Here is a 25262-nt window from a genome sequence, read left to right on the forward strand (position 1 = left end):
GTGTACATTCTAGAAAATAAGCGTCCACTTGATCTGTATGAAACAAATAAACAATGGTAACAAGAATAGCAACAAGGATATAAAATCTATCTAATTATTATAAAATAAAAAATAATTCTAACAAAATTTAATAGTGATAATAATATAACAATAATGATAGCTAGTTTTTATATAGCGCTTTTCCCATAAAGGCTCAAAGCGCTTTACAGCCATATTACCCCGGTCATTGGATTCATTTCAATCCATCACGAAAAGTGCACAATTTCCACTCCCTGGGGAGCATTCCTTGCATTCATCGCAGCCTCATTATGGTGCTGGCAAATTCAAACATACAATATCTTTCGCATCCTACCGGGTACCCATTTAGCACCTGGGTCGAGAGTGGCAAAGTGTGGATTAACGCCTTTGCCAAAGCCGGACGCTAGACCGCGGTGGGATTTGAACACACGACCATAGCTCTATAATTTACAAGGCGAGAGTCAAAACCATACACCGCGGCTCTTCCACTATGAACACTAATACGTGTGATATGTAGTGGTCAGGGTAGTGGTATGAATTCTTATGTCTATTTAATAGATATATTTTTTAGTTTAATCATAATATACTGGGAACTGCTTCAATTTTTCTTTCCTGAAAATATAGGATATGACTAACCAATTGTAGGCTTTGGTTGGAGAATTACTATGTTTTGAGAAATTATTGATGAATCGGACAAAATACTGGCAAGATTTCACAATTAAAATTAGCTACGTATTGTTTAGAATGTATATCATTTAAAGGCTATTTCTTTATATCATCACAACCGTCAAAGCCATCATGACCATTATTCCACTATATCACCATCATCTTCATTGTCATCGTCATCATCATCATCATCAATCATCTTCATCATCATCATCATCATCATCATTGTCATCATCATCAGCAGCAGCTAGCATCATCATCATCATCTTAATCGTCACAGTCATCAGCATCATCACGATCACCATCACCTTCATTTTGAAAATGAACATTAACATCATATCTTGACCTTTATTATCAGCATCATCATGATTACCATCACCGTCAGTATCATCATATTACTATACTACATTCTTTCATCATTATACAGTGCGTATCAAAAAAAAGTTTACACTTTGAAAAAATCCTGTAAAATTATACATTTGTAATATTTTGAAGATTTTTCCACATTTTAAGCATTGGTACAGATCCATTTAAGCAAATGACGATATAACTGTCGAAACATATTTCCGCTTGAGTGAGCACCAATTACTTTTGAATAGTTAGTGAAAATGATTTGCGGAGAACTTTGAAATAGTTATGCGAATAAAAGTAGACCTTAATCATGAAGCACACGTGGAATTTAGCTAGTAAAATTGATTTGAAGACATCTTTTCCCTTTTTTACTTGTTTCCTTGCCCAAAACACTTCGAAGAGTGCATTTCGCCCCACCCCACTCACCCACACCGAGGCCATCGTGACGATATTTGCTTACACTGAGCTGTGATTTACATGGAATGGCTTAAGCTTGATTTTCATTTTGTTTATCATTGCCAAGCTTGGGAAAAGTGTGGAGAAACAAGTATTAAATGAAATGTTAACCCACTTTCAATGATAAAAACTTAGTGAAAAAGTGCTGGAGATGTCTGATATAAACTTTTGTTCAGATTCAGTTATGTCCTCAGATCCAGCTGGCACAAAAAGGTAAAGGTTGTGCTTACTAAGTGTTGAAATTTAAATTTGGGTGGGAAAAGTGTTACAAAATGTATCCGTTTTATTTCAATTGACTAAAAGTGCAAGGGAAATGTATGAGAAGTGTTTCACAGGGTAAGTTTAATTTCGCCCTTTCCCCTTGACACAGCGTGAAAACAAGCATTTCTGCGCAAACAGATTTCTGCGAGCTTTACAAAAATGGACAGTGCTCACTCAAGTGTATCATTCTGACAAAACTTTTACTTTCATTGGATAGATGAGACCCAAACGCAAAATTATATGTGAAAAAATTACCCACATGTTTTATATTTTTTTAATTCCCAGGGCTTTTTCAAAGTGTAAACTTTTTTTCAATACGCACTGTATAAACTTATCTATTTTTTATAAATATATTTTGCTCTTCATACTCATGACCATTATCATAAACATTATCGTTACTATCATCACCATCACCGTACCATCGCCATCATCACAAGCACAAAAATCATCATCATCACTATCATCTTCGTCGTCATCATCATGATCATCATCATTGATCAACGTAATCACCAACACCATCATCACATCATTTTGAAAATGAAAATCAACACCATCATCATCAATCATCACCACCACCACCAATATCATCATCACCACCATCATCATCACCATCCCTATACCATCATCACCACCATAATCACCACCACCACTATCATCACCACCACCACTGTCTCCATCACCATCACCATGATCATCATCATCATAATCATCATCTTCACCACCATCATCACCATCACCACCATCATCATCATAATCACCACCATCATCATCACCATCATCATCATTACCTCCACCACAATCATCATCATCATTATCACCATCATTTTAATACCATCACCACTGCTTTCAAACATCACTGCTCATAAATGTTAATGGCCATACGAAAAGTCATAAACAATCAAATACAGTAATTAATCAAACAGAGAAATATTACTCATTCAAATGAGAAAAATTAAACGTTTTATCCTGACTGCCATATTTACAATAACGCACATTTTCCATATTTATATTTCATGTATATACATTACTTTAAATCGGTGACATATACAAACATTACACCACACATACAATGTACAAAAATAAGAATCTTCACATATTGCTAAAAATTTCACAAAAATTATATATATACATCAATTTGATGATATAGTCTATCGAACAAAGATCATGAGAAACTGTCTACTTCTTGCAAATGACATGAAACCTTTCAAACTAATATAGTTAGCTTGTGGGAAATGGGGAAAAAAAAAGAATAAGATCAATGAAATAACATCAGAAGGTTCAATGAAAGTGTGAAAAAATAGATACATGACCATTTGAAAGAAGAGAATGCTTATATGCTACGGAGGTCTTCCCATTGGCAATGTGACCAAGATATTGTTAGAGGGTTGTTAAAACCTTGTATTTCAAATTTGAATTATTTTGATGACAGCTCAGAATAAGCTGGAATTTTGAGTTATAACATGGGTAGCAACCTTCTTTTGCCTATAAAGAGTTCTTGGTAGGTACTGGAGAAGACTGTTTTCAGACAATATGAGACTGCCATCTTTGCTATATTTCTAAAACAAAGCTTTTTCTAAGCTAAACTCAAAATGTGTATTTTGAGTTATGAGGTTTTAACAGCCATTGAAGATATGTGATAATCACATATCACTATGGGCAGTGAACCAGGGAGCTATCCTCCCCCCTCCTTGAATTATTAATTTTGAATCATAGCCTCTGAGGGTATTTTGTCCCCCATGAATGTATATCACACACCAACAACTCTTTCATCAGGTATACAGTTGTGCTCAAAATTTGTGTGGGACGCACTGTATATGTAAATTATTCTCACATTACAAACAAAAAAAAAAGAAGAAAATGTTCAAAACATTATGAATGCTGTTCTGATTTACTGCTACACATAACATAATATACACTATATGCTGCATGGCTGAAAACATATATATCCACAACTGATAAACATAAAATTGACATAATATACTCTATTTGTATCAAATTTACTTTCAATAAAATATAAAAAGCACATGCCCAGCATGGCTGTCTATGTCAAAAAACCCTCTACCTAAATATGTTAATCTGGGCCCTGTCTTACAAAGAGTAACGACTGATCCAATCAATCACAACTATGGAAAGCAAGCAACGTCACCATCTAAAATGCTTATTTGTTCAAAATATTTTCTAGATAATATGAGGTATATTCATCATTCTCTTAAAGATTCACTGTGTTTCTCTTTGTTTACTGAGGAGATTCCAAATTTCCTGTTGAAAAAAATTATGGTATGGATGGATTTCCATATACTTGAGATTAATTGGATCAATCGTAACTCTTTGTAAGACGGGGCCCCGGGATGTGTTTCATGTAACAAATATTCACTGATTTTCACTGACAACATTTGCTCTGAGCCAATCAGATGCAAGGATTTCAGTAGCTTTTAACAATAGTATGTGAAAATCACCGTTTGTTTCATGAAGTGCTCCCCTGGACCTTGTTGCACAAAACTCAGCATTATGGTAAAGGTAACTTAGTGGTAACTGCAATGAAATCCTTGATTTTGATTGGCTGTTGAGCAGTTACCATGGTGTCATCAAATGAAAGAGGTTCAATAATAGTAAGTTCTTTGCAACAGGGCCCTGATAGTTTATCAATTTCAAAATCACACCACTCCCCAAAAATCGCAAAAGAAAAACCTTGCCCCTAAATTGTCTCGACAAAGAATTAAATATCCTAACTAGCCATAAAACCTATTCCCATCATTTTGACAGCATTCACCATAACAGGTAGGAGAATGCCACTGTGCAAAAATTTGAGACATCTCGGACACCCATTTGAACCTTTCTCACACTTTAAAGATAAATGCCAGTTGTGGTAACGATATCAAAATGAGTTCGTACAGAATCCAATGAAATGACCACCAAAGTGTCTGTTTGTAAAAATAAAAAATATGTGCCAAAGGATTCTGTAAGAAAATGTGTAATTGCTGAGAAATTAGCAAATAAGCACTGGATTCGTGTCAAGCGTCGGGCCGACATTCAAAGCAATGATAATACACTGTCCCACGTGCGCTTATCTGTGTTGGTGATCTTCAGTGTGAACATTTTTCAGCGTAGATTTCAAGATTTCACAAAGTTCAGTTTATGTAACTGTACCGGATCTAGATCCTCAATGATATAGTGACAATTAAGCCTGATTTTACAGACTTTCTCGTGAAATGAGTGTTTACTGCAACTACTTTCATTTATCTTTAAACAAGTCTCTGAACCATGTTTGAAGTCGAAGCCAATCATATCTAGAGTACCTTATGTAAGGAGATAATGTGACAACCACAAAATCTTCCCTCAACAAGCCTCATAGAGATCTCTAAAACTCTGCATTCTCATTCTATCGCCAAATGAAGATTTGGTGCATTCCATTGAAACCTTGAAGAATATATTTCACAGTAATTTTAATAAATTTATATTCCTAATACTACATTAAAATTGATGACAACATTGTGGAAAATATCTTTTTTTCAGTCTACTAGCTTTAGATAAACTTAGAAAAAGGTAACTTATGCAGCATAATATGAAAATGGTATACAAACGTCTTACAGACGGGCGATTCCGTAAAGTAATCAACCTTTGTGACCATCCATTTTCTTACTTTCCTTCGTGAACTACCTAAGTCGTGATCATTGAATATGAAAGGATGGCACATTTCTACAAGGACAAGAAAACAGGGTGGTGTTTTATAAAGCTGTTCATAAGTTCAACATGATTCTATGCTCCACAACTGTTAAAATGTTTTCAAGAATCATTTTCATGTTCAAATTGCTTCGACTTGCATGGATTTGTAACACCATTAACCCTAAATAGACTGGGCTATTTCGACGCCTACGAAGACGGGGGGGGGGGGGGCTGATTCAGCCCCCCCTTATGATCTTGGCCGTCGATCGCGACGAAAATTGGCACGCGCATTACCCATGGAATTATCTACAAAACTATAATATCAAATTCTACGGAAAATCTCATTGCTCATTAATTATGTTAATTTATGCGTAAAAGTTTGCTCTAATTAACAAAAAAATGCCCCTTAAACGCTAATTTTAGTTTCACATACTCTTTATAGGCATCTGCTTAAATTTATTTTTTTTAAATGTCAACATCACATTTATTTTTTTATGTATTTTATTGTTTTCTAAATTTCTTATGTATTTCTTTGTTTTTCGACTTTTTTTTTAAATTGTTTTTTCAATGGAAATTGTCGGAGACTTTATTTTGACCATAAACAAGATAAAATTAATTGATTTTAAGTAGTAAAAGGAAAAATATGATACATTTTATGAATTTTGGCTTAAAACACTATTTGCATTGGATTTGTACAAAAATTCACATTTTTGAGCAATTTTGGGTCTGCATGCACTTACGAAATGTTGTGTAATTTCGGGACCGCGTACCCGGGGGTCACAATTTTGGTCTCAAAAGTTGCGCGAGACTTGAAAGTAAAAAGTCAGGGAGTGACGCGGTCAAGAAATTTCGCGCAGCGGATTTATCGTGAATCAGCCCCCCCTGTCTTCTTAGGGTTAATACAGTGACAGTTATGCAGTTTGTGTGGTGCATGTACTGTATTGTGATATATGTATGGATAGGTTGATTAGCTGCAATTTTATTCTTTATATTGCTCTCTCTCTCTAGTGGATGTGCAAGCGTCATCCAAAGCCGACGGGAACACAAAATCGTTCGTCGCTCTTGTTTTATTTTATTTTTTTCCTTTGCTAGATAAAATTTTAGTGATGGGATACATGCGTACAGTGTATGTTGCACTGGTCTAATGGGGTTAGATCTTGGATATGGGATGATACAAAATGGGAAGTACTGGATCAAGCAGGTGTCAATCAAGGGGCGATTTACCCTCCTGGTTTGTTCCGGTCTCTTCATTTCCAAAGGGAGTTCTCATTCTTGTTAGCCTTGGCCATGTCAAAGAGAGCCTTCATCTTAGCTTGTTCTTTCAACTGATATTCTGTTAATTTCATGTTGGCCTTATGCATCATGTTATCCTTTTTGTCCTCTGCCTTCCTCCTCCTTCTCTCCATCACATCATCATAGCTCCTAAAAAAGATGACCATAATAATAAAATAATATTAATTTCTTTGAAACAGAATATATAAGGAACATTGTCAAAGAACCTTTCATATCGTGGCTAGCCTGATACAATCTTGTATCTCAAAATTTAAAATATTTTGATGACAGCTCAGACTAAGCTACAGATTTTAGAGTTATAACATGATTAGCAACCTTCTTTTACCTCCAAAGAATTCTTCACAGGTATCATTGAAATACAGCCTTTTCTAAGATGCCCTCAATTTTTTTTTATAATTTTGATATACACGTTTTTTTCAGCCCACACACAATATGACAGTTGAATTATTGACACCTGAGCTTCTAATCCATTAAACCAAGGAAACCTGTCTGATTTTACAATCTGTCAGAGATCAGATATTTGGAAATATGCTTCCCTTAAGATCTACATGTACCTGTATAGGACTGCTTTTTGACAGATATCCACTTGTTCATTCATTGTTGAAATTCATTATCTGTCATTTATGTTTTGTTAAAATACATGTATGCCCACAAAATAATACATGGTGTACCGTGAAACCGGTTTCTTGACAATTGCTCCGCTGCAAATTCCACACGTTAATGGAATGACCAACTTCAACCCTGGATTTAACACTATACCCTATACTAAACCTTGCCCTAAATCTAACATAAAACCCTAAATTGCAACCCTAACCCTGTATCTTAGACGAAATAAAGCCAGGAGCAATTGTCGCCGGAGCAATTGTCGTGTCACCGTGAAACCACTATACTCTTAATTATTTGTTGTTGTTAATATATATGCTCTGATGCACCTTGCGGATCAAATGCACTAAATAAATTGTATGTATAATCATTATCATTATCTGATATTTTAGCCCGTAAGCAATTCTCAATTAACCATTGTTACTCCTGCGATGTGCAAGACCTCAAATTCATTCAAAGTCCCTTTCCTTTGCAATACCAAAATCAATGTGATCAGTGTTTTCGTATGGAATTTCTTAAACTTGAATTCTTAACGATATGTATGTAAAAGAATAACATATTTATATCTAAATTTGCATTTGACTGGTCACAAATATATTGTCATTATGTTGTTAAAACATTGTATTTCAAAAAGTACATACTTAGGGCAGCTTAGAAAAGGCTTAATTTCAGAGTTATTATAGAAGGGGCAAGCTTCTTTTGACTAGTAAGGGCTTTAAGTGAATTAGGGGACAGTTCTGAGAAAATATGAGCTTGCCATCTCTGCTAATATTTTCTAGCAGTCATCAAGAACGGCAAATTGGTTTAAAAGGTTTTAATAGTCCATTGATGATATGGAATAGTTTCTCACTCTAGAAATTTGATTAGATTTCAACGATGGTCTATTGACTTACGGTCCACCCATAATAGACTTGTTCTCCACTCCTAGTCCTGGACTAGATTGCCTCTCCCTCCTCTCATGTGCTCGGATGTATTTCCTCTCCATCTTGGCCTCGTGACCGGTAGCCTTGGGCGCCAATTCGTCCATTACCTGTAAACATATAATCAGATATTTCCATTCAAATTCATAAGTACATGTAACTCCCCCTTTTGAAAATCATGAAGTCTTTTCAAAAAGTAGTTTTGAAGCATTAATTTGGAAAATATGTAACTGTTTTTACTATAGTACCTTACTAATGATTAATGGACTAACCCAGATACATATTCCAAATAGAAATAAAATTGATTTAAGATTGATTTCAAGTTGATGCAATAAAATCTAACAAGAAAGCAGAAAGTTTAATGTGATTACAAACCAAAGAGTGTATTGTATTCACTTTTTATTCCATTGTACCTTTTGTTATTCACCCTGTGCCTTTATTTGCATTTATATGGAGGAACTATTTACTGCAAAGATTTGGATTACAAATAAATAAATCTAACATCAGGATGAAAACATAATTGGTCTGTCAATATATATAATGTATTTGAGAGAGCACATATACAAAATGCAAAATTTACCAAGCATCGTTTGTATTTCTTCCTCTATTGGAAAAATTATCATGCTCTGTTAAAATAAGAAAAAACTTCATGTTAAAAAATGAAATATTCTGGAGAGATCACTTGGAATACGATACCAATCGATACAAAAATTAGCTTGCCTCATTTAATGAAAATATAGAAATAATCTAATGAAGAAATCTTGATCATTAGCATCTCTCTATTGAACATTGTATATCCCTGTTGGCTCCCCATTTTCTTTATAATACTTGGTTATGGGTCATTCCATGGGGTTGTGACATACCAGAACTCCAAAACCATGTCTCATGTACAGAAGGCAAATGTATGTATTCAATTACCAGCAAAAATAAATGGTGTCTCACCAAGTTTTACTTCTCAAGCATCTTTCCTCTCATGTATATCCTTGAATGCAATTTATATCATATGAATTGGAATCAATGAAATGAATAAACTAGAAAAGTGTTGCTTGAGCTCTATAGTTCTACAGTTGAAGAGCATCTTGAAACACAGATTGGAATACAGTGGTGCTCAAAAGTCAGCAAACCCCACCAGAAAATAAACAAATTAAAGTTCTGCCATGTTTTAGACATCTAATTGTGAAGTCAGGTGATCAAATATTTCAAGAACAATATGAGCAGACACATGCATTGTAGATACAGGCATCACATGCTTTTCATAGTTGTGAATGATTGGATCAACAGCATCTCTTTGTGAGACAAGGGCCTGACTGAAGGGTAGTTGACATACCATTTTATTGTAGCTCTTGAAATCCTTCCTCTCTTTCTGCAACCGCTTTCTTTCTGCTTCTTGGTTGTTTTCCCTCTCAACTTGCGATATTGGTGGCTGATGTAAAATATAATCAAAATTAAAATTCACAAAGTTTAATATGTCACCTCTAAAAGCTCAACTAATCTTTTACATGGATTCATACAATACAAATCTAAAGAAAAATTCTTTTACAATAAAACAATTTTTTTTTTCTCCATATGATCCCCTGATCAATCAAATGCCATTTCCATCACACACTGGTATTTCAAACCTTTGTTCTTCTTGTTAACTTTGCAATGTCGAATGGAGTTCATCATTTATAATTTTATTTCATATTGACTTGATTATTAATCTAATTTTTTTTTAGTTCATATTTTAATATAAAGATTACAGTTTTCTATGTGTATCATTTACCTCGGGCAATCATTTGTAATTCATCCTCAGTTTACAAAGAATGATGTTTAATGCATCACAAAAGACCATTATTAAAACAAAATGAAGATAAATAAAGTCAATTCAGGTCAACAAAATGTTTGGCAACAAGAATGTTTGGTAAATCATGAGCAAGAAATAAATATGTTTGAGAAAAAAAAAATCCTGTATTGAATAAATAATCCTTTGAACAATGAAATCATAATTCCAAAATATAAGCAGATGACTGTGATGTGTACATGACTCATATCTTAAGTTGACAAGTAATTCAGTGATTGTGAGACGGACACATGACCTGAAAACATAATAATATACCTTGCAGGAATCTAACTTTCAATATTCAAAACTTAAAAAAAAGAAAAAAAGAAGACACTTCTTACAGGTCGACTAGGGCCGATAAACTTTGCATCGGGTGGCACACTCTTGCTGCCAGCAGCATCGTTGAGGGCGCTCTTCCCAAATGTAGAGAATCTGGTCGGCTGTGGAGTCTTGAAGGGTGACATACTGATACTACCATCCAAGTCACGTGACAGTGGTTGGTGACCAACGCCTGAAAACTGATTGAAAAACAACTACCTGGTTTTAAAGGCAGGCTAAACCATAACAAGTTTATTTACTAGTAACTCAACCACTACAACAATTTCATATCAGAGAAAATCAAAAAAGCACTTGAAATTAATAATGATAATAATAATAACACCAACATGCTTATATATAAATATAGCGCATATCCCTGCCATATGCATCCTTATGTGCTCAATTGGATATTATTACACTGGCTTTAGTCCCGCAGCCTTTTACAGCACGGTGACATTTCAAGGAATAAATTCCTGCCTGGTACCCATTTACCTCTCCTTGGTTGAGTGCAGCACAATGTGGATAAATTTCTTGCCGAAGGAATTTACGCCAAGGCTGGGATTCGAACCCACAACCCTCTGTTTCAAAGTCAGAAGACTAATCTACTGGGCCACAAACGGATCTAAAAGAAGAAATTTACATGATTTTAAGGCTTGGTCCCACTACACTTACAGATGCAGAGAGGATGTAAACGGAAAAGAATCTTGCCATCCGCTGGAAAACGTTATGTATCCATTGTGTACTCTTTGCATACGTGTTTCATACGCGCTATATCAATCGAGCATCCGGCCACTGTGATTTGATTGTTCACCCATTTTGTCCTTTGTCTGGAGCGGATGAAAGCGGATGGAGCCACCCCGAAATTTTGCTTGTCCACTGTATCCATTATGAATACGTTATGAATATGTTTTGTGTCCGTCAGCCAGTGGGACCAGGGCTTGAAGTGTTTTATGTTTCAAACCCCCAGGTGATATGCAGAGCAGTATAGCAACATGATGAACAGCATGAACCCAGTCTGGGAGGGGGGATATGTGTCGGCATATCAGCATACTTAGCTACAGCAGAACTGTCTGTGTGTAAGTCTGATGTCCCTTCACTGATCAAGCAATCTCTTTAATACTTACATGTACCGATCCACCTTCATACAATATTTTCACTCAAACTATGTTTTCCCGAAAACAAATTTTTACAAAATTTAACAGGAAAATGGTGAGAATCAATTAATTTAGAATCCCAGTAATGCTTCATTCCGTAGTCAATTCTTACCTTCCATTTGTATTTTGTTAATGAAGCTTTCTCATCGGCAAAGTCTATCCCTTTGTAATATTTCTGTTTTGATAAAGAATGATACACATGAGATAAATACGAGAGAAGACAAATAATGTATACATCACCTTTGCCACAAAACTCTGATTACTTGGGATGCTACAATTTTTTTTTTTTTTTTTGGGATGCTACAAAATGTTTCGCTGCTTTTGCGTAATCTTGTTTGCAAAACTGCTTTGATTTAGGGTAAACATTAGACTTATAGATGTTTGATTCAATCAGATATCCAGCTGAGAAGTAATACAATAGTAAAACAATCAATTTTTTTGTCTAACAGATCTGCCAACATTCTCTAATTATATTTTGGTTGGCTCAGAAGCACAAATGTCTGATTGATAACTAAAGGATAACTTGTAAGTGTCGACAAATGGAAATGGCACCATTTATTTCAATGCATTTTTCTCTCTCGAATCTAATTCTAAGTGGAAGGATAATAAAAAACAAGCAGCAAAGTACTGCAGAAATTGAGTGTTCTAAAGGATACATTCAGCAGCATGAACCTTACTGGGTCTAAGAGGGGAGACGGAGACAATTAAGGAAAAAAATTTATATGAAAATATATATATATAGAGAGAGAGTATATATATGCAGACAGTTTCTCTCACCTTCAGTAATTTGCCAGAGTTCCATTTTTTCACAAACTTTTTGAAATATGCCTTTGATTTCTTAGAGGAAAGTTCATCAAGCGGTTTGTTCTTCTGTTGGTCAAAAAGATGAAAGATATTATTAACTCTTGATCTGAAGGGGCCAAGGTTATTTTACATGTAGTTCACATTCTAATATTCAACCAAATACTGAATAATTATCTCATTATGAAAATTTTCTTATCTTCTACATGTTATGTTGCCTTGAAGTAAACAGAAATTCATTACCCTTTTAAATAACCCTTCTTCAATAAATTTTATACAATTATTGTGAAACATACTGTACTAAAACTTTTGAGTCACACAAGATGTCAAGTCTGGTGTCAGACAAAATGTAAACAGTTTATAATTCATCCTTCTATACCTACCTATTCCCCATAATTGCCATTTTTATTGTTGTAGTTATTATCATCATTATTAGTGTTAGTATAAGTTTAATCACTATCTAGACGATCAAAATCTATATCTATACATAGTAAAGTCAAATTTTGATTTGATTGCTCCATGACAATGGCCTATCAAAGTGATTCTTTCTTTGTTCATTGCAAACCTCTGTGTTACCAGGCCAAATCATACTACAAAAGAAAATAAGATTCTTTTATCATCATTCTGGGTGGAGGCCTACACTTGCCAACATACATACCTCTTCCATGAGCCAAACTCTGAATTCTTTACTCTTGCTGTAGTAATCTTCTTTGCTTATTTTATCTAACAAAAAAAAGAGATAAGAGAGGCAGGAATAAGAGAGACAAACAGATAGGTAGGGACAGTGGTTTTCTGTTTTAAACTGGTATTTTCTGTTTCAAACTATATCTAAAATGGAAAATCCACTTTGTCAAATAAAATGTACACAGCAAAGACATGGATTCCACTATGCAAGAAGGAAATTCCCTGAATTTTCACACGAAATGTAAAGAACAAACCTGGATATTACGATTAATGGAAAATCACTGTTGTTAAAATAAGATTATTCCAGGTTGACTGTAAGTAGCGATAACGGAAAACATTACTGTTTTATTCTAGTGTGATTGGCATATAATCTCAAATGGTTTACAGCTCTGCTAGCCCCAACACCTAACCTAAATTGTAGCAGGAATGACATTACTAAGACACTGTTCTCACTACCATCCTACAACGAGTTTACTGGAAACTACTAAAGTGGAAACTAGTTTAACGTGGAATGAGAACGGTCAAAGCGATCTTGGAAGCGAGCTTCCTCCAAACCGGTTCAGAAAACCACCTCGCGATGTAGTTTGAAGATCGCTTTGCCTTGTTAAACTGGTTTTAGCGTAAGTGAGGACACAACTGTTCTTCGGGAAGCAATCTTCGCACATTTCGAGAGCGCTACTCCACGCACTGTATGTGGAATGTCTACGATGCGGTTTCAAATTTCGCGGGAAACATGTCACCCCACTGAGAGTGTTCTCATAGCAACAAGACCGCTTTACATTAAGTGGTTTTGAAATCCACTTTCGGGTGATCAAATGGGAACGCTAGCAGAGCAATCTTCCAAACTGGTTTCCTGAATCGGTTTCCAGTAAACCAGTTTTAGAAAGTATAATGAGAACGGTGTCTAAGAGTTGACATATCAGTTATGTGGTTTGTATAAATACAATTGGTAGCAAGTTCCTCGTAATGACCGTGCAGACCAGTTTCTCATCTATGCAAAATTACATCTTCACGGGATCAAAAGATAATTTTTTGTCTAATGAAATTCTGTATTTATAAACAAAGTACAATTTCCCTAAAGACTTGAAATCATCAAAAAAGTTTGTTACAGAAACATTCTCTCCCCCCCCCAAAAAAAAAGGGGGGGGGAATAGATATATTGATTGTTTTAAGACAATTAGACATGTCTACAACTATTCCAAAGCAAAATCATTGGAATAAAGAAGTAATAAATAATAAAATAGGAGAAAAGCTGTAAGAATTTATGAGTGGGGAAAATACCAGAGATTTTGTGGTCAAATACATGTAATACTAAAATTTTAATGAACTATTGTAAATAATAAGCTAAAGAAACAGAGAACCCTGAACAAGAATGGTCATATTTATAAGAGAAATCTTCATTACAAAGGGACCAGTACTTACTTTTAGTTTTCTTCTTTTTTTCCTTCTCTGCTTTCTTCTTATCCTTCTTCTGTTGCTTTTTAGAAGTGTCAGATTTTTGTTTCTTTCTTACTCTGTAATCATCCTCTGTAGAAGAATGAATAAAATGAATAAATGTCTACAGAAATCAATCAGGTCATTCAAAATAAATCTGTGCCACATGTTTAGTCATACAGTGGGGAATCTTGGAAGAATATTTTCCGTTTCTTTATTACATTTTTTTTTTTAGACATCGGGATCCTGAAATTCGACATAGTAGTGGATGTGACTTGTTACTTTTTGGTGGGTCTAAATTGAATCCATAATAATAGTGAAATAGACCAATGAACATAATTAAAACATGCTCTTTAAAAGGGATAATTTGTGGATAATCACAAAATTTGAAGAAAAATTTCAATTCTGGGGGCCAGATCAATGTTGTTCTTTTACTGATATATCTTGTACTGATATTCTTCTTTTTTTTCTTCTTCTTTCTTAGCGCTTTAAAACTTTCGTATAAAGTGTTTATAAATTTTGAATATTATTATATTATTATTATCAACGATTGAATTTCTAAATGCTCTTTATGTATCTTATGTAAATATGTTTTAACATAATTCTTTTTTTTTACTTGTTCATGTTGATAGTATATCATGTACAATACAATTATTAATTAATAGTACAATCATACCATGTATGAGGGTCTCTAGAATCAATATACATGTCTATAACCAATTTTTTTTTAAAGAGGCCTTTTTAGGGCTGAAATAAATAAACAAAGATTTAGATTTAGATTTAGATTTAGATTTTATTTCCGTTCAACAATTTTTTCAAAATATAATCAAAGTAACAATACATATTCAATATAATCGATAATACAGACAAATCAATGAAATTTCGTAACAAATGTTGAATATAAATCAAACAAAACTACAATTTGTTTCAGTAATATCATCAATGAAAAGAAACAAGAAATGAACGGAGGGACTTGTCAAAAAAAGCAAAAGCTTGTAGAGAAGGCAAGCCCCTAAACTTAGTTTCAATACTAAAAAAATACAAAACACTAAAAAATTCTTCAATTACCTGATTCACTGGCTGAGCTGGAGTAAGAATCACTAGAATCATCATAGCTGCTGCTGCTACTGCTTTCATGGCGACGCTTGGTCTTGCTCTTCTTTGATCTGTTGGATGAAGGTAAATAAAAAATATATAGGGGGTTAACAATTCGGTGGATTCACAATACAGTGAGCCATCTATCGGTTGCAGCGGACAGGCCGAAATTCGCAATGCCTCATGGGAAAAAGTTAACATCTGTTGTGCGCGCTAGCAATAAAATACATGCGAGTATTCAGCGCTGGCCGACACGGCTCGACCGGATATGATGTTACCCGGGTTCAGGAGGTGGGAGAGAATTTGCTCAAAAATTCTTGCCATATGGTTTTTATTTTTCAAGCATCAGTCAGTACACTAGCAATGAGCGCTACCTGCGCCTGTACACGATGTCAACCCCGAAGTCAGAAATTTGGCCTGTTTGCTGCAACCGATAGATGGCGCACCATATTGTGAATCCAGCGATTTGACAAATCCTGGGAAAATGGAATCGTAATGAAATTACAGGCTTAATCTGTATGTCACGTGAGACCAACAGATTAACATGTGATACAGACTTGAAAGTCAGACAGCACGTATTTAACAGAATTCTGCATACTTCAATAGGTCAACAATCCAATATCCAAGTCTAGTAGGTCTCATGATTAGTAAACCCAAACAAACATCAATTATACTGCAGCCACATTTCCCCTAAGGTGTCCGAGTCCAAAACAGTCATTTTACCGATTTCAATATTAACCACATGTACAGAAAGCTGGTACAAAAATTATAAAAACAGCTGTTTTCGACTTGCCGAATTTAAAATCAGTTAAATCTACAGCCTTAAATACATAGAGGTGACAAATATGAAATATGACATTTAACAAATAAAAAAAAAGCAAAAAGGGATATCCCAAATGTACCTTCCTGGTATCCAGTAATCAGGGGTACATATTTGCAGGAGGGGGGGATTTCTGGCAAAATTCCAAAAAAAAAAAGAAGGTCTTTTTCAATTTTACCAAATTTTTAATGCAGTGGGGTACATGGGCAGTTCCAGCATTACGGACATTACATTTCAGACAATTTTTGCAAATCAAAAGGTCATTACAATAACACAACACTTTTATTCTGAATTCATACCAAGGAATCACAAACATATGACTATGAATTATAAACAGTTCTAGTTTCAATCCATTTCAGTTCACGTTGTGGAAGTTACAGCATAAAATGTCTGCCGTTACGGACATTACATTTTTTGGACAAGACTTTTTGCCTATCTATACATTCATTGAAAAGTCTGTGAGTTTAGGTACACAGTTAAACCAATTTACCCATAAATTTAGAGGTAAGGAATTTTTTTATTGGATTAAAGTTAAATTTAGAGAAACAAATGAGACATGTACCCTCTAGAGCCGTAATTGTGGCATTACGGACATTACATTTTGAGCGTTACGGACATTACAGATTTGTCCACCTGAAATATCCTCACGCAGGCAATGTAAAATGAACTTAAATTTGAAAGTCTTCTTTTAATATGATGTAAATTGATGACCTTCAGATTATCCCAAAAAAATTTACAAAATAAGCAATAGTTTTTCCGTTAGATTAAAATTAAGTTTTTTAAAAATATGTAGTCTCATGTATAGATTTTTTGTATGGTTTCAATACTCCTTTATGAAGATGCGTAAGAATTTTTTTTGTAACTAATTATGTTCCCCTTTTGTATTTATGAAATTTCATATGAGTTTTGATAGAAAAATTTGATCCAGATTTGAAATAGAGCCAATATAAATTTTTGGAAAATGTCCACTTTTGCTTGGAACTGCCCACATATGGAACTCTTACCTCACTCTGCAATCCCGATTCCCTGAGTGAATTGAAGGTGAATTGTCACAAAAAAAAACACCCGAGTTTGGCAAGCAAAAAATTACAACTTTAAGTTCAAGTGACTTTTCTTAAAAATTCTCAAGACAAGTTTTATCACAAACAAGCTACATGTAGCAGAACTACATCTCCCAAGCCTGAAGGAACCTCAAACACGCCCTCTTCTTCAAAGTGGTCAGGGGGTTGGTGCCAGCACTCACAATCAAAAATTTTGCTCAACCCATAAAATCCAAATGGCGTAGATCTATCCGTGCTAAACAATTTGAAAACTGTGACACAAAAAGTATTATAGATAGGCAAGTGAGAAATAATAACAAGTGCTACATGTACAATCCCATCAGAGCATGAACTGAACAATACAGGAGTGGTATTCTGAAAATTGTCTTAAGTTTTCTTGTAACTTTTCTTGTAATTCAGCAAGATAACAGCTCGCTAAAATTCTCTTAAATCGGTATTCTGAAAATTGTCTTATCTCTGTAAGGATGTCCCCTATTTCATCTCTGACATGCCCAATATTTCATCATTGACCAATCATTAAGCTTGTTATATGCTTAGGTCAACCAACAGAAGCGTCTCATCTGAAAAATTAATGAAGCGCATTGTTGATATGAGGCGTAATTTCCTTGTGCCCGCTTGCGCTCCCGACGCATATGCTTGTGCGCTTCTGTGCTAAAAATACACGTTGCTCTTCTCAAAGACATATTTTCTCTGAAAAGATTCATCGTCTTGAACACCAATTTTAAATTGCTGAAAAGTATACCAATCCGTCGTTATAATGTCTTTGGAGTGTCTCCTTTTGTAAAACATGATTTTCTTGCGGGGTGCAGCAAGAAATAATTATTGCAGATGGACAAATATCGCATGCAACAATAAGTTACAATAGCCCCCTACCTCTTGTAAATTTTCTTGTATTTTGCAAGGAAGTTAACAGAACGCAAATATAGGAGAATTTTCAGAATACCTTTTAAGTTTTATCTTGATAATATGTTATATTGCGCAAAGGGGTATTCATGCGCAGTTTTTGACTTTACGCATAATTTTCGCTCTGACATCATACGCGTTCAGCGTACAAGAAAAAGTTACAAGAAAATTTACAACAAAAGGTACAAGAATTTTTGGAATACGGATTTTATTGTAACTCTAAAGATTCTAGAATATTTCTCTTAAATTTAAGACAATTTTCAGAACACGGCCCCTGGAACTTATTCTTCCCATCCACTATCATTGATAGTCCCGTATACCCAGTTGTTGTGTGTCCGGACAGGTTGTGTGTCTGGACGATCAATTTTAGGAAGTCATTTGAAGAAATTTACAGGCGAAGTTTCATCAATTTTTAGTACAAAATGTAGGAAATATTATTTATAGAGAACAAAATCGAAGATGATTACAACTATTGAATTCATATTTTTAGGGTAATCCAAAGACAAAAAAGAAGGCTTCAAAAATATAAAGTGTCCGGACACCCGATCGGCCATCCAGATGATGATGATGATGATCACTCCTAGTACCAATGAGGTCCAACATTACATGTATGGACCTCATAGGCGACATAAGTGATAAAACCGGTTAGACATTGCCGTTTCTATTTGCACACAAGGACTTTGGAAAATGTATGCCTTAATACAAATTGGATGGTAAAAATTTTGGTATAAATTAGTTCTTAACATCTTAAATAATCTATTACAATGGTTAAAAGTTAATGGATTGAGGTTAAACTTACATTTTCAGTCTTTTTTCTTGAATTCTTGGTGAGCGTTCCAAACGCTGTGGGGACTGATCAACTCCGATGTGATTCACGTACTGGTCAGCTGATCGGTCAGGTGATCGGTTGGTTATCTTTTTGTCAGACGTTCATAATTTATATTACAATATATCAATCTTCAGTATCTTGATTTCAAGCATCAGTATTGCAGGGAAAAGTCATTATCGATTGGAATCAGTGGCAGATCGGGGGGGGGGGGTGGTTGAGCATTTCTGGCCCGTTCCACCTTTTGAGATTCATAGTCAATATTTTGGATGTAAAAAAAAATATGTCGTTCGTACAAAATTATGTCCCCCCCCCCCACCTCCTTATGAGAATCACAGCAATATTTGTAATGGGGATATTTTGTTCATATTCTTTGCTCTTTTTTGTCGTTTTCTTTTTTGCTTCTCAAATTTATTTTACTTTGAACAACATGACTTTCTATATTTAATGACAAACTTTTTTAGGGGGGGGTGGGGGCTTGCCAAATATAACGCGCGGCAAGATGACCTTCTTTTTTTAGTGACAACTTTTTTTTTATTTGTCAAATTTTACGAGAGACAAAATGACCTTCAATCATTATTAGTTAAACCTTTTTTTTTTGGGGGGGGGTAGGGGGCTCGCCAAATAGTGACACACTTTTTTTGTAAAATTTTACGCAAGAAAAAAATGATCTTCAATCATTATCAGTTACCTTTCATTTTTTTTTTTTTAGGGGGGGGCTTGTCAAATTTTATGTGGGACAAATGACCTTCATTTTTTAGTGATTTTTTTTTATACTTGACAAATTTTAAGAGGAACAAAATGGCCTTCAATCATTTTTAGTTAAAACCTTTTTTTTTGGGGGGGGGGCTTGCCAAATATTTCACAAACAAAATGAACTTCAATTTTAGTGACCAGCTTTTTATTACTTTTAAAATTTCACGCAGGACAAAATGACCTTCACTTTTTTTTAATGTTATGTTATATCGAGATTTTTTACCTGACTGCTAAACAAGCACGAATGCCTGTGAGGAAGCAGGGGACCGACGGCTTAAGGTCCTCTCCGAGGGACCTGGTAATGAGGATAAATGCCTTACCAAAGGGCACTAGCGCACCACTTGGTAATCGAACCTGGGTCACCGGAATCCGAAACCCCCGCTCTACCGACTGAGCTATCGCACCTCCGATATGTTAACCTTGGGGGGGGGGAGGCTTGCCAAATATTACACGGACAAAATGACAGTCTTTTATTTTTAGTAACCATCTTTTTTGTTTTACTTGTCAAATCTTACGCGAGACAAAATGACCATTTTTCTGTGATAACCTTTTTTGGGGGGGTTGTCAAATTTTACTTGAGAAAATGCACCCCCCTACTTTGGAAAATCGAAGATTAAGATCATGAGTATAGCCTACATCTCAGAGGCGTAAACAGATGGGGGCATGGCTGGCCATCCCCCGAGTGGATTTCACCTGAAAAAAAACATGATAAGAGCAAAGGAAGGAAGAAAGAAAGAAAGAAAAAATGAAAGAAAGAAAGAACGAAAGGAAATGTAAAATGGAAGGAAAGTCATGTGAGAACAAATAATCCGGGGGGGGGGGGGGGGGGGATCTACTCAGATAATAAAAAAATCTGCCATCTGTAATTAAATTGGATTAGTTAATATCCAGAGGTCCCAGTGCTACCAACATGCATGTAGTGCGGGCAGTGGCGTACCTAGGATTTTCCACAGGGGGCAAAATCGGCCGCCAAAAAATTTGACAAGCAAAAAAAAAAAAAAAAAAAAAAGGTCTTCAAGCTCGTCAGGGGGGGCAGAGATACGTAATTTGCATGGGTTTGTGACTCATCGGGGGGGGGGGGCAGAGAGCCCCCCTAGGTACGCTAGTGCTCGGGACTTACATTACGTAACTATTATCTTCCACATGCGACATGTGCTATGCCCCCTCTTATATACCCCTGTTATGCCCCTGCACAGACTCGTCTACATTGATTTCAATATTTAAGCGTCATTATAAAATTATAGCAAAAAGAACGCCTTGATTAAAGGCCATTACCCCTAGAGACTCGCGAGCGTCATGTGACAACTCGCCCTGGATTTGCATGCACAGGATCCTATGGCGACAACAGCCGTCGCAAGAGTTGGCCAGAAGAGGCGATGAAAACACAAAATTTGGAAAGAAAAGAACCCGTGAGGCGTGAGTACCCATTTTACATTATAATTAAGAAATTAGTATATAATGAATAAGTTAGACCTAAATTTAGGCCGTAATTTATATGAATTTGCTGGAAATTCAAGGCCAAAACGTACCCGTCTGGCGTCGACTTTTCCAACACGCGTTGGAATAGCGGTGTAGCCCCAGAGTGATGATGATCTATTTCATACTTATTTAGGCTACCCAACACAAAATGCTACATATGGGACTTGATGGGAAAATTACGAACAAAGTTCCTCCCCGAATTCGGTAATAAAATACATATAGGATCATATATACGATGAATTATTCTAATCATCTAAAATTCATAAAAAGGATTAATCACTCACTTTGCTTTAGGCATTTCTGATTATAATGTAATGTACTAAATGTAGCCAATTTTGCATGCCAAAAGAGCTAGAATTTCAAACATTTCCCTCCATCAGTTTTCTAGCGATGTCTTCGAACAACAAATAGTAATTGAAAGATTTTTTTTCAGCGAAACACGATCTGCAAGTGGCACTTCAAAGCAGGCGCAGATCCATGGGGGGGGGGGGGCCGAGGGGGCCTTGCCCCCCCCCCCCCCCTCCCTTCGGCTAAAAAAAAAGAAGAGAGTCCAGAAGGAAAAACCAGTAAGACCAGTAAGAATTTTTACTGGTTTCCAGTAGAATTTTACTGGTTTCCAGTATATTTTTACTGGGCCAGTTGATTTTTAACTGGACCAGTATAAATCAACTGGAGACCAGTTCCAACAATTGCATTCCAGTTGATGCAATTAGTAATACCAGTTAAATTGTTTTTCATCGTACTGGTGTTTCTGGTCCAATAAATGGTTTCCAGTTGATTTTTACTGGTTTCCAGTATATGTTTACTGGACCAGTTGATTTTTAACTGGACCAGTATTAATCAACTGGAGACCAGTTCAAACAATTGCATTCCAGTTGAAGCAAAGTAGTAATACCAGTTAAATTGTTTTTCATCAAACTGGTGTTACTGGTCCAATAAATAATGATTTTATTTCAAGTCAGATCATTTGACGAATTATGGAAAATGAATCTTGCAATTCAGAGAAAGTTATTATCGTTATCATCATTCTTCTTATAATTATCATAATAATTATTATTATGAATATTATGATCATTGTTGTTATCATTCTTATTGCTGTTATCATTTTTATCGATATTGTAATTATTATTATTAATATTATCATAATTATCAAGTATTAACATTATCATTAAAATAATCATTTCCTTTATAATTATGATTAAGATCAAAGCAAGATACATTCCTCTGATTTAGTCAACTGGTCTAAAGTAATTCATTGTTTGAAATTGAACTGGTCAAGACCAGTAATACCAGTAATTCTGATGATGCTGATCACGTGATTTACCTCATTTGCATATTTCCTATTTAAAAAGGAAAAATTTCCAAATAAATGTGTGATCTAATTCACAATGAAAATGTGTAATTTCATATATCACATTTGAAATAACAGCAGAAAGATTAATTTACTAACCATCTTTTCCATCACATTTCACAGACCATGGTATAATTATAACAAACCAAATGCATGTACTAAATTAATCCAGTAAGACCAGTACGAGGACCAGTTTGACCAGTTCGAGGACCAGTTAGACCAGTAGTCTAGAAAATAAGGCAGTAAAGAGACCAGCTTGAAGACCAGTATACGAAGACCAGTGAGACCAGTATAACAACCACCAAAAACAAGACCAGTATAAAATTCCAGTAATTCAAGACCAGTTTAATTTTTGACTGGACCAGTAAAATTTTAACTGGACCAGTATGACCAGTTAGACCAGTAAACCGATGTTCCAATTTCCAGAGTTACCAGTTAAAATTCTACTGGTCTAACTGGTCCAGTGGAACTGGTTTTTCCTTCTGGGAGGGAAAGAAAGAGAAAAAAGAGGGGAAGAGGGGAAAGAAAAGAAGAAAGGAAGAGGGGGAAGAAGGGAAGAAAAAAGAGAGAGGAAAAGGGGGGAAAGAAAAGAGGAAAGGGGAGAGGGGGAAAGGAAAAGGAGAAAAAGAGAGAGAGGAAGAAGGAGGGAAGAAGAGAAAATAGAGAAAGGGAAAAAGAAAAGGGGAAAAGAGAGAGGAAGAGGGGGAAGGTAGAAGAGGAGAAAAAAGAGAGAGGAAAGGGGAAAGAAAAGAAGAAAAGGGAAGAGGGGGAAGGAATATGGAAGGAAAAGGGGAAAGAAAGAGAAGGAAAAAGAGAGGGAAAGGAAAAGGAGAAAAAAAGAGAGAGAGGGGAAGAGGGGAAAGGAAGAGAAGAAAAAGAGAGATAGGAAAAAGGGGAAAGAAAAGGAGAAAAAAGAGGAAAAGAAGAAAAGGAATGGGGGAAAGGGGGAAGAAAAAATAGGAAGAGGGGAAAGAAAAGGAGAGAGAGGAAGAGGGAGGAAAGAAGAGAAAAAAAGAGAGGGAAAAGAAAAGGAGAAGAAAAGGGGAAAGAAAGAGAAAAAAGAGGAAGAGGGGAAAGAAGAGGGGGGGGGGGAGAGAGAAGAAGAGGGGAAAAGGAAAATGAGAAAACAGGAGAGAGAGAAAGAGGGAAGAAAGAAGAGAAGAAAAAAGAGAGAGAAAGGGGGAAAGAAAAGAAGAAACGGGGAGAGGAAGAGGGAGAAGGACGAGGAGGAAAGAAAATGATGTTCGAAGGAATGTCAAAATGATGTTCGAACTGGGGGCCGAATTGATGTTCGAACGGGGGGGGGGGGGGCGAATTGATGATCGACCTACATGTAGGGGTGCCGAATTGATACTCGAACCAGGGGGGGGGCGCCGAATTGATGTTCGAACTAGGGGCAACACATTGATGTTTGAACTAGGGGGCGCCGAATTGATATTCGAACTAGGGGCGCCAATTTGATGTTCCAACTGGGGGCGCCAAATTGATGTTCGACCTAGAGAGGCCAAATAGATGTTCGACGTATTAGGGGCGCAAAATTTATGTTCGACATCGGGGGGCGCCAATTGAATGTTCGAACTAGGGGCGCCAAGTTGATGTTCGAACTAGGGGGCGCCGAATTGCTATTCGAACTTGGGGCGCCAAATTGATGTTCGAACGAGGGGGGCGCCAAATTGATGTTAGAACTAGGGGGCGCTGAAATTGTGTATGGATATGGCTTAAAAAGAATGCAAGTAGTAAATTTTATACAAGTTGCATTCTTTTTAAGCCATATGCCTACAGTGGCGTACCTAGGATTTTCCACAGGGGGGGGCAAAACCGTCCGCCAAAAATGTTGACAAGCAAAAAAAAAAAAAAAAAAAAAAAAAAAAAAAAAAAAAAAAAAAAAAAATGGTCTTCGGTCACAAATAAAGGATTTCGTACCAGAAAAAATTGACAAGCAAAAAAAAAAAAAAAAAAAGGTCTTCAAGCTCGTCAGGGGGGCATTGAAGGTCTTAAAGCTCGTCAGGGGGGGCAAAAAAGGTTTTTCAAGCCCATCAGGGGGGGCAAAGATACGTTTTTGCATGGGTTGTGACTCGTCAGGGGGGGGGGCAGAGTGCCCCCCCTGCCCCCCCCCCCGTAGGTACGCTAGTGTATACCTATAATTGCATAGGTTCCCAGGACCAAAATCCAATTGAAACCAGTTGGATTTCCAACTGGTTTCAATTGGTTTTAACTGGAATATAACAATTTCCAGTTGAAACCAATTGAAACCAGTTGGGCAACTGGAAATCCTAACTGGAACCCGTTGGGCAACTGGAAATCCTAACTGAAACCAGTTGGGTAACTGGAACCCGTTGGGCAACTGGAAATCCTAACTGGAACCAGTTGGGTAACTGGAAATGACTTCCAACTGGAAATTATTTCTAACTGGAACCAGTTGGGTGACTGGAAATCCTAACTGGAACCAGTTGGGTAACTGGAAATCCTGACTGGAATCAGTTGGGTAACTGGAAATCCTAACTGGAAACAATTGGGTAACTGGAGATGA

The 25262-nt window shown here is 35.9% G+C and overlaps 1 protein-coding gene across 1 annotated transcript; it reads right to left on the reverse strand.

The window, feature by feature from the left end:
• Positions 1–2689: 2689 nt before the first annotated feature.
• On the reverse strand, positions 2690–21797 carry LOC129258722 (peptidyl-prolyl cis-trans isomerase G-like). Its single transcript, XM_064098795.1, has 10 exons — positions 21666–21797; positions 15510–15607; positions 14430–14534; positions 12982–13046; positions 12300–12392; positions 11635–11697; positions 10392–10568; positions 9559–9654; positions 8205–8341; positions 2690–6837 (listed from the first exon to the last, which is right to left on the reverse strand). The coding sequence occupies exons 1-10, from the start codon at positions 21677–21679 to the stop codon at positions 6663–6665; spliced, it is 1023 nt and encodes a 340-aa protein (XP_063954865.1). The 5' UTR covers positions 21680–21797; the 3' UTR covers positions 2690–6662.
• Positions 21798–25262: the final 3465 nt, after the last annotated feature.

The sequence above is a fragment of the Lytechinus pictus genome, chromosome 4 (genome assembly GCF_037042905.1).
Source record: "Lytechinus pictus isolate F3 Inbred chromosome 4, Lp3.0, whole genome shotgun sequence".
Classification (NCBI taxonomy): Eukaryota; Metazoa; Echinodermata; class Echinoidea; order Temnopleuroida; family Toxopneustidae; genus Lytechinus; species Lytechinus pictus.

Bases quoted from the DNA above. Each gene is read 5' to 3' on its own strand.
- LOC129258722 (XM_064098795.1), bottom strand. The intron at 10,569-11,634 runs GTAAGAATTGAC...TTTTTCAATCAG, and splicing joins TAACAAAATACAAATGGAAG to TTTTCAGGCGTTGGTCACCA. The intron at 8,342-9,558 runs GTATGTCAACTA...ATATGTTTACAG, and splicing joins TCAAGAGCTACAATAAAATG to GTAATGGACGAATTGGCGCC.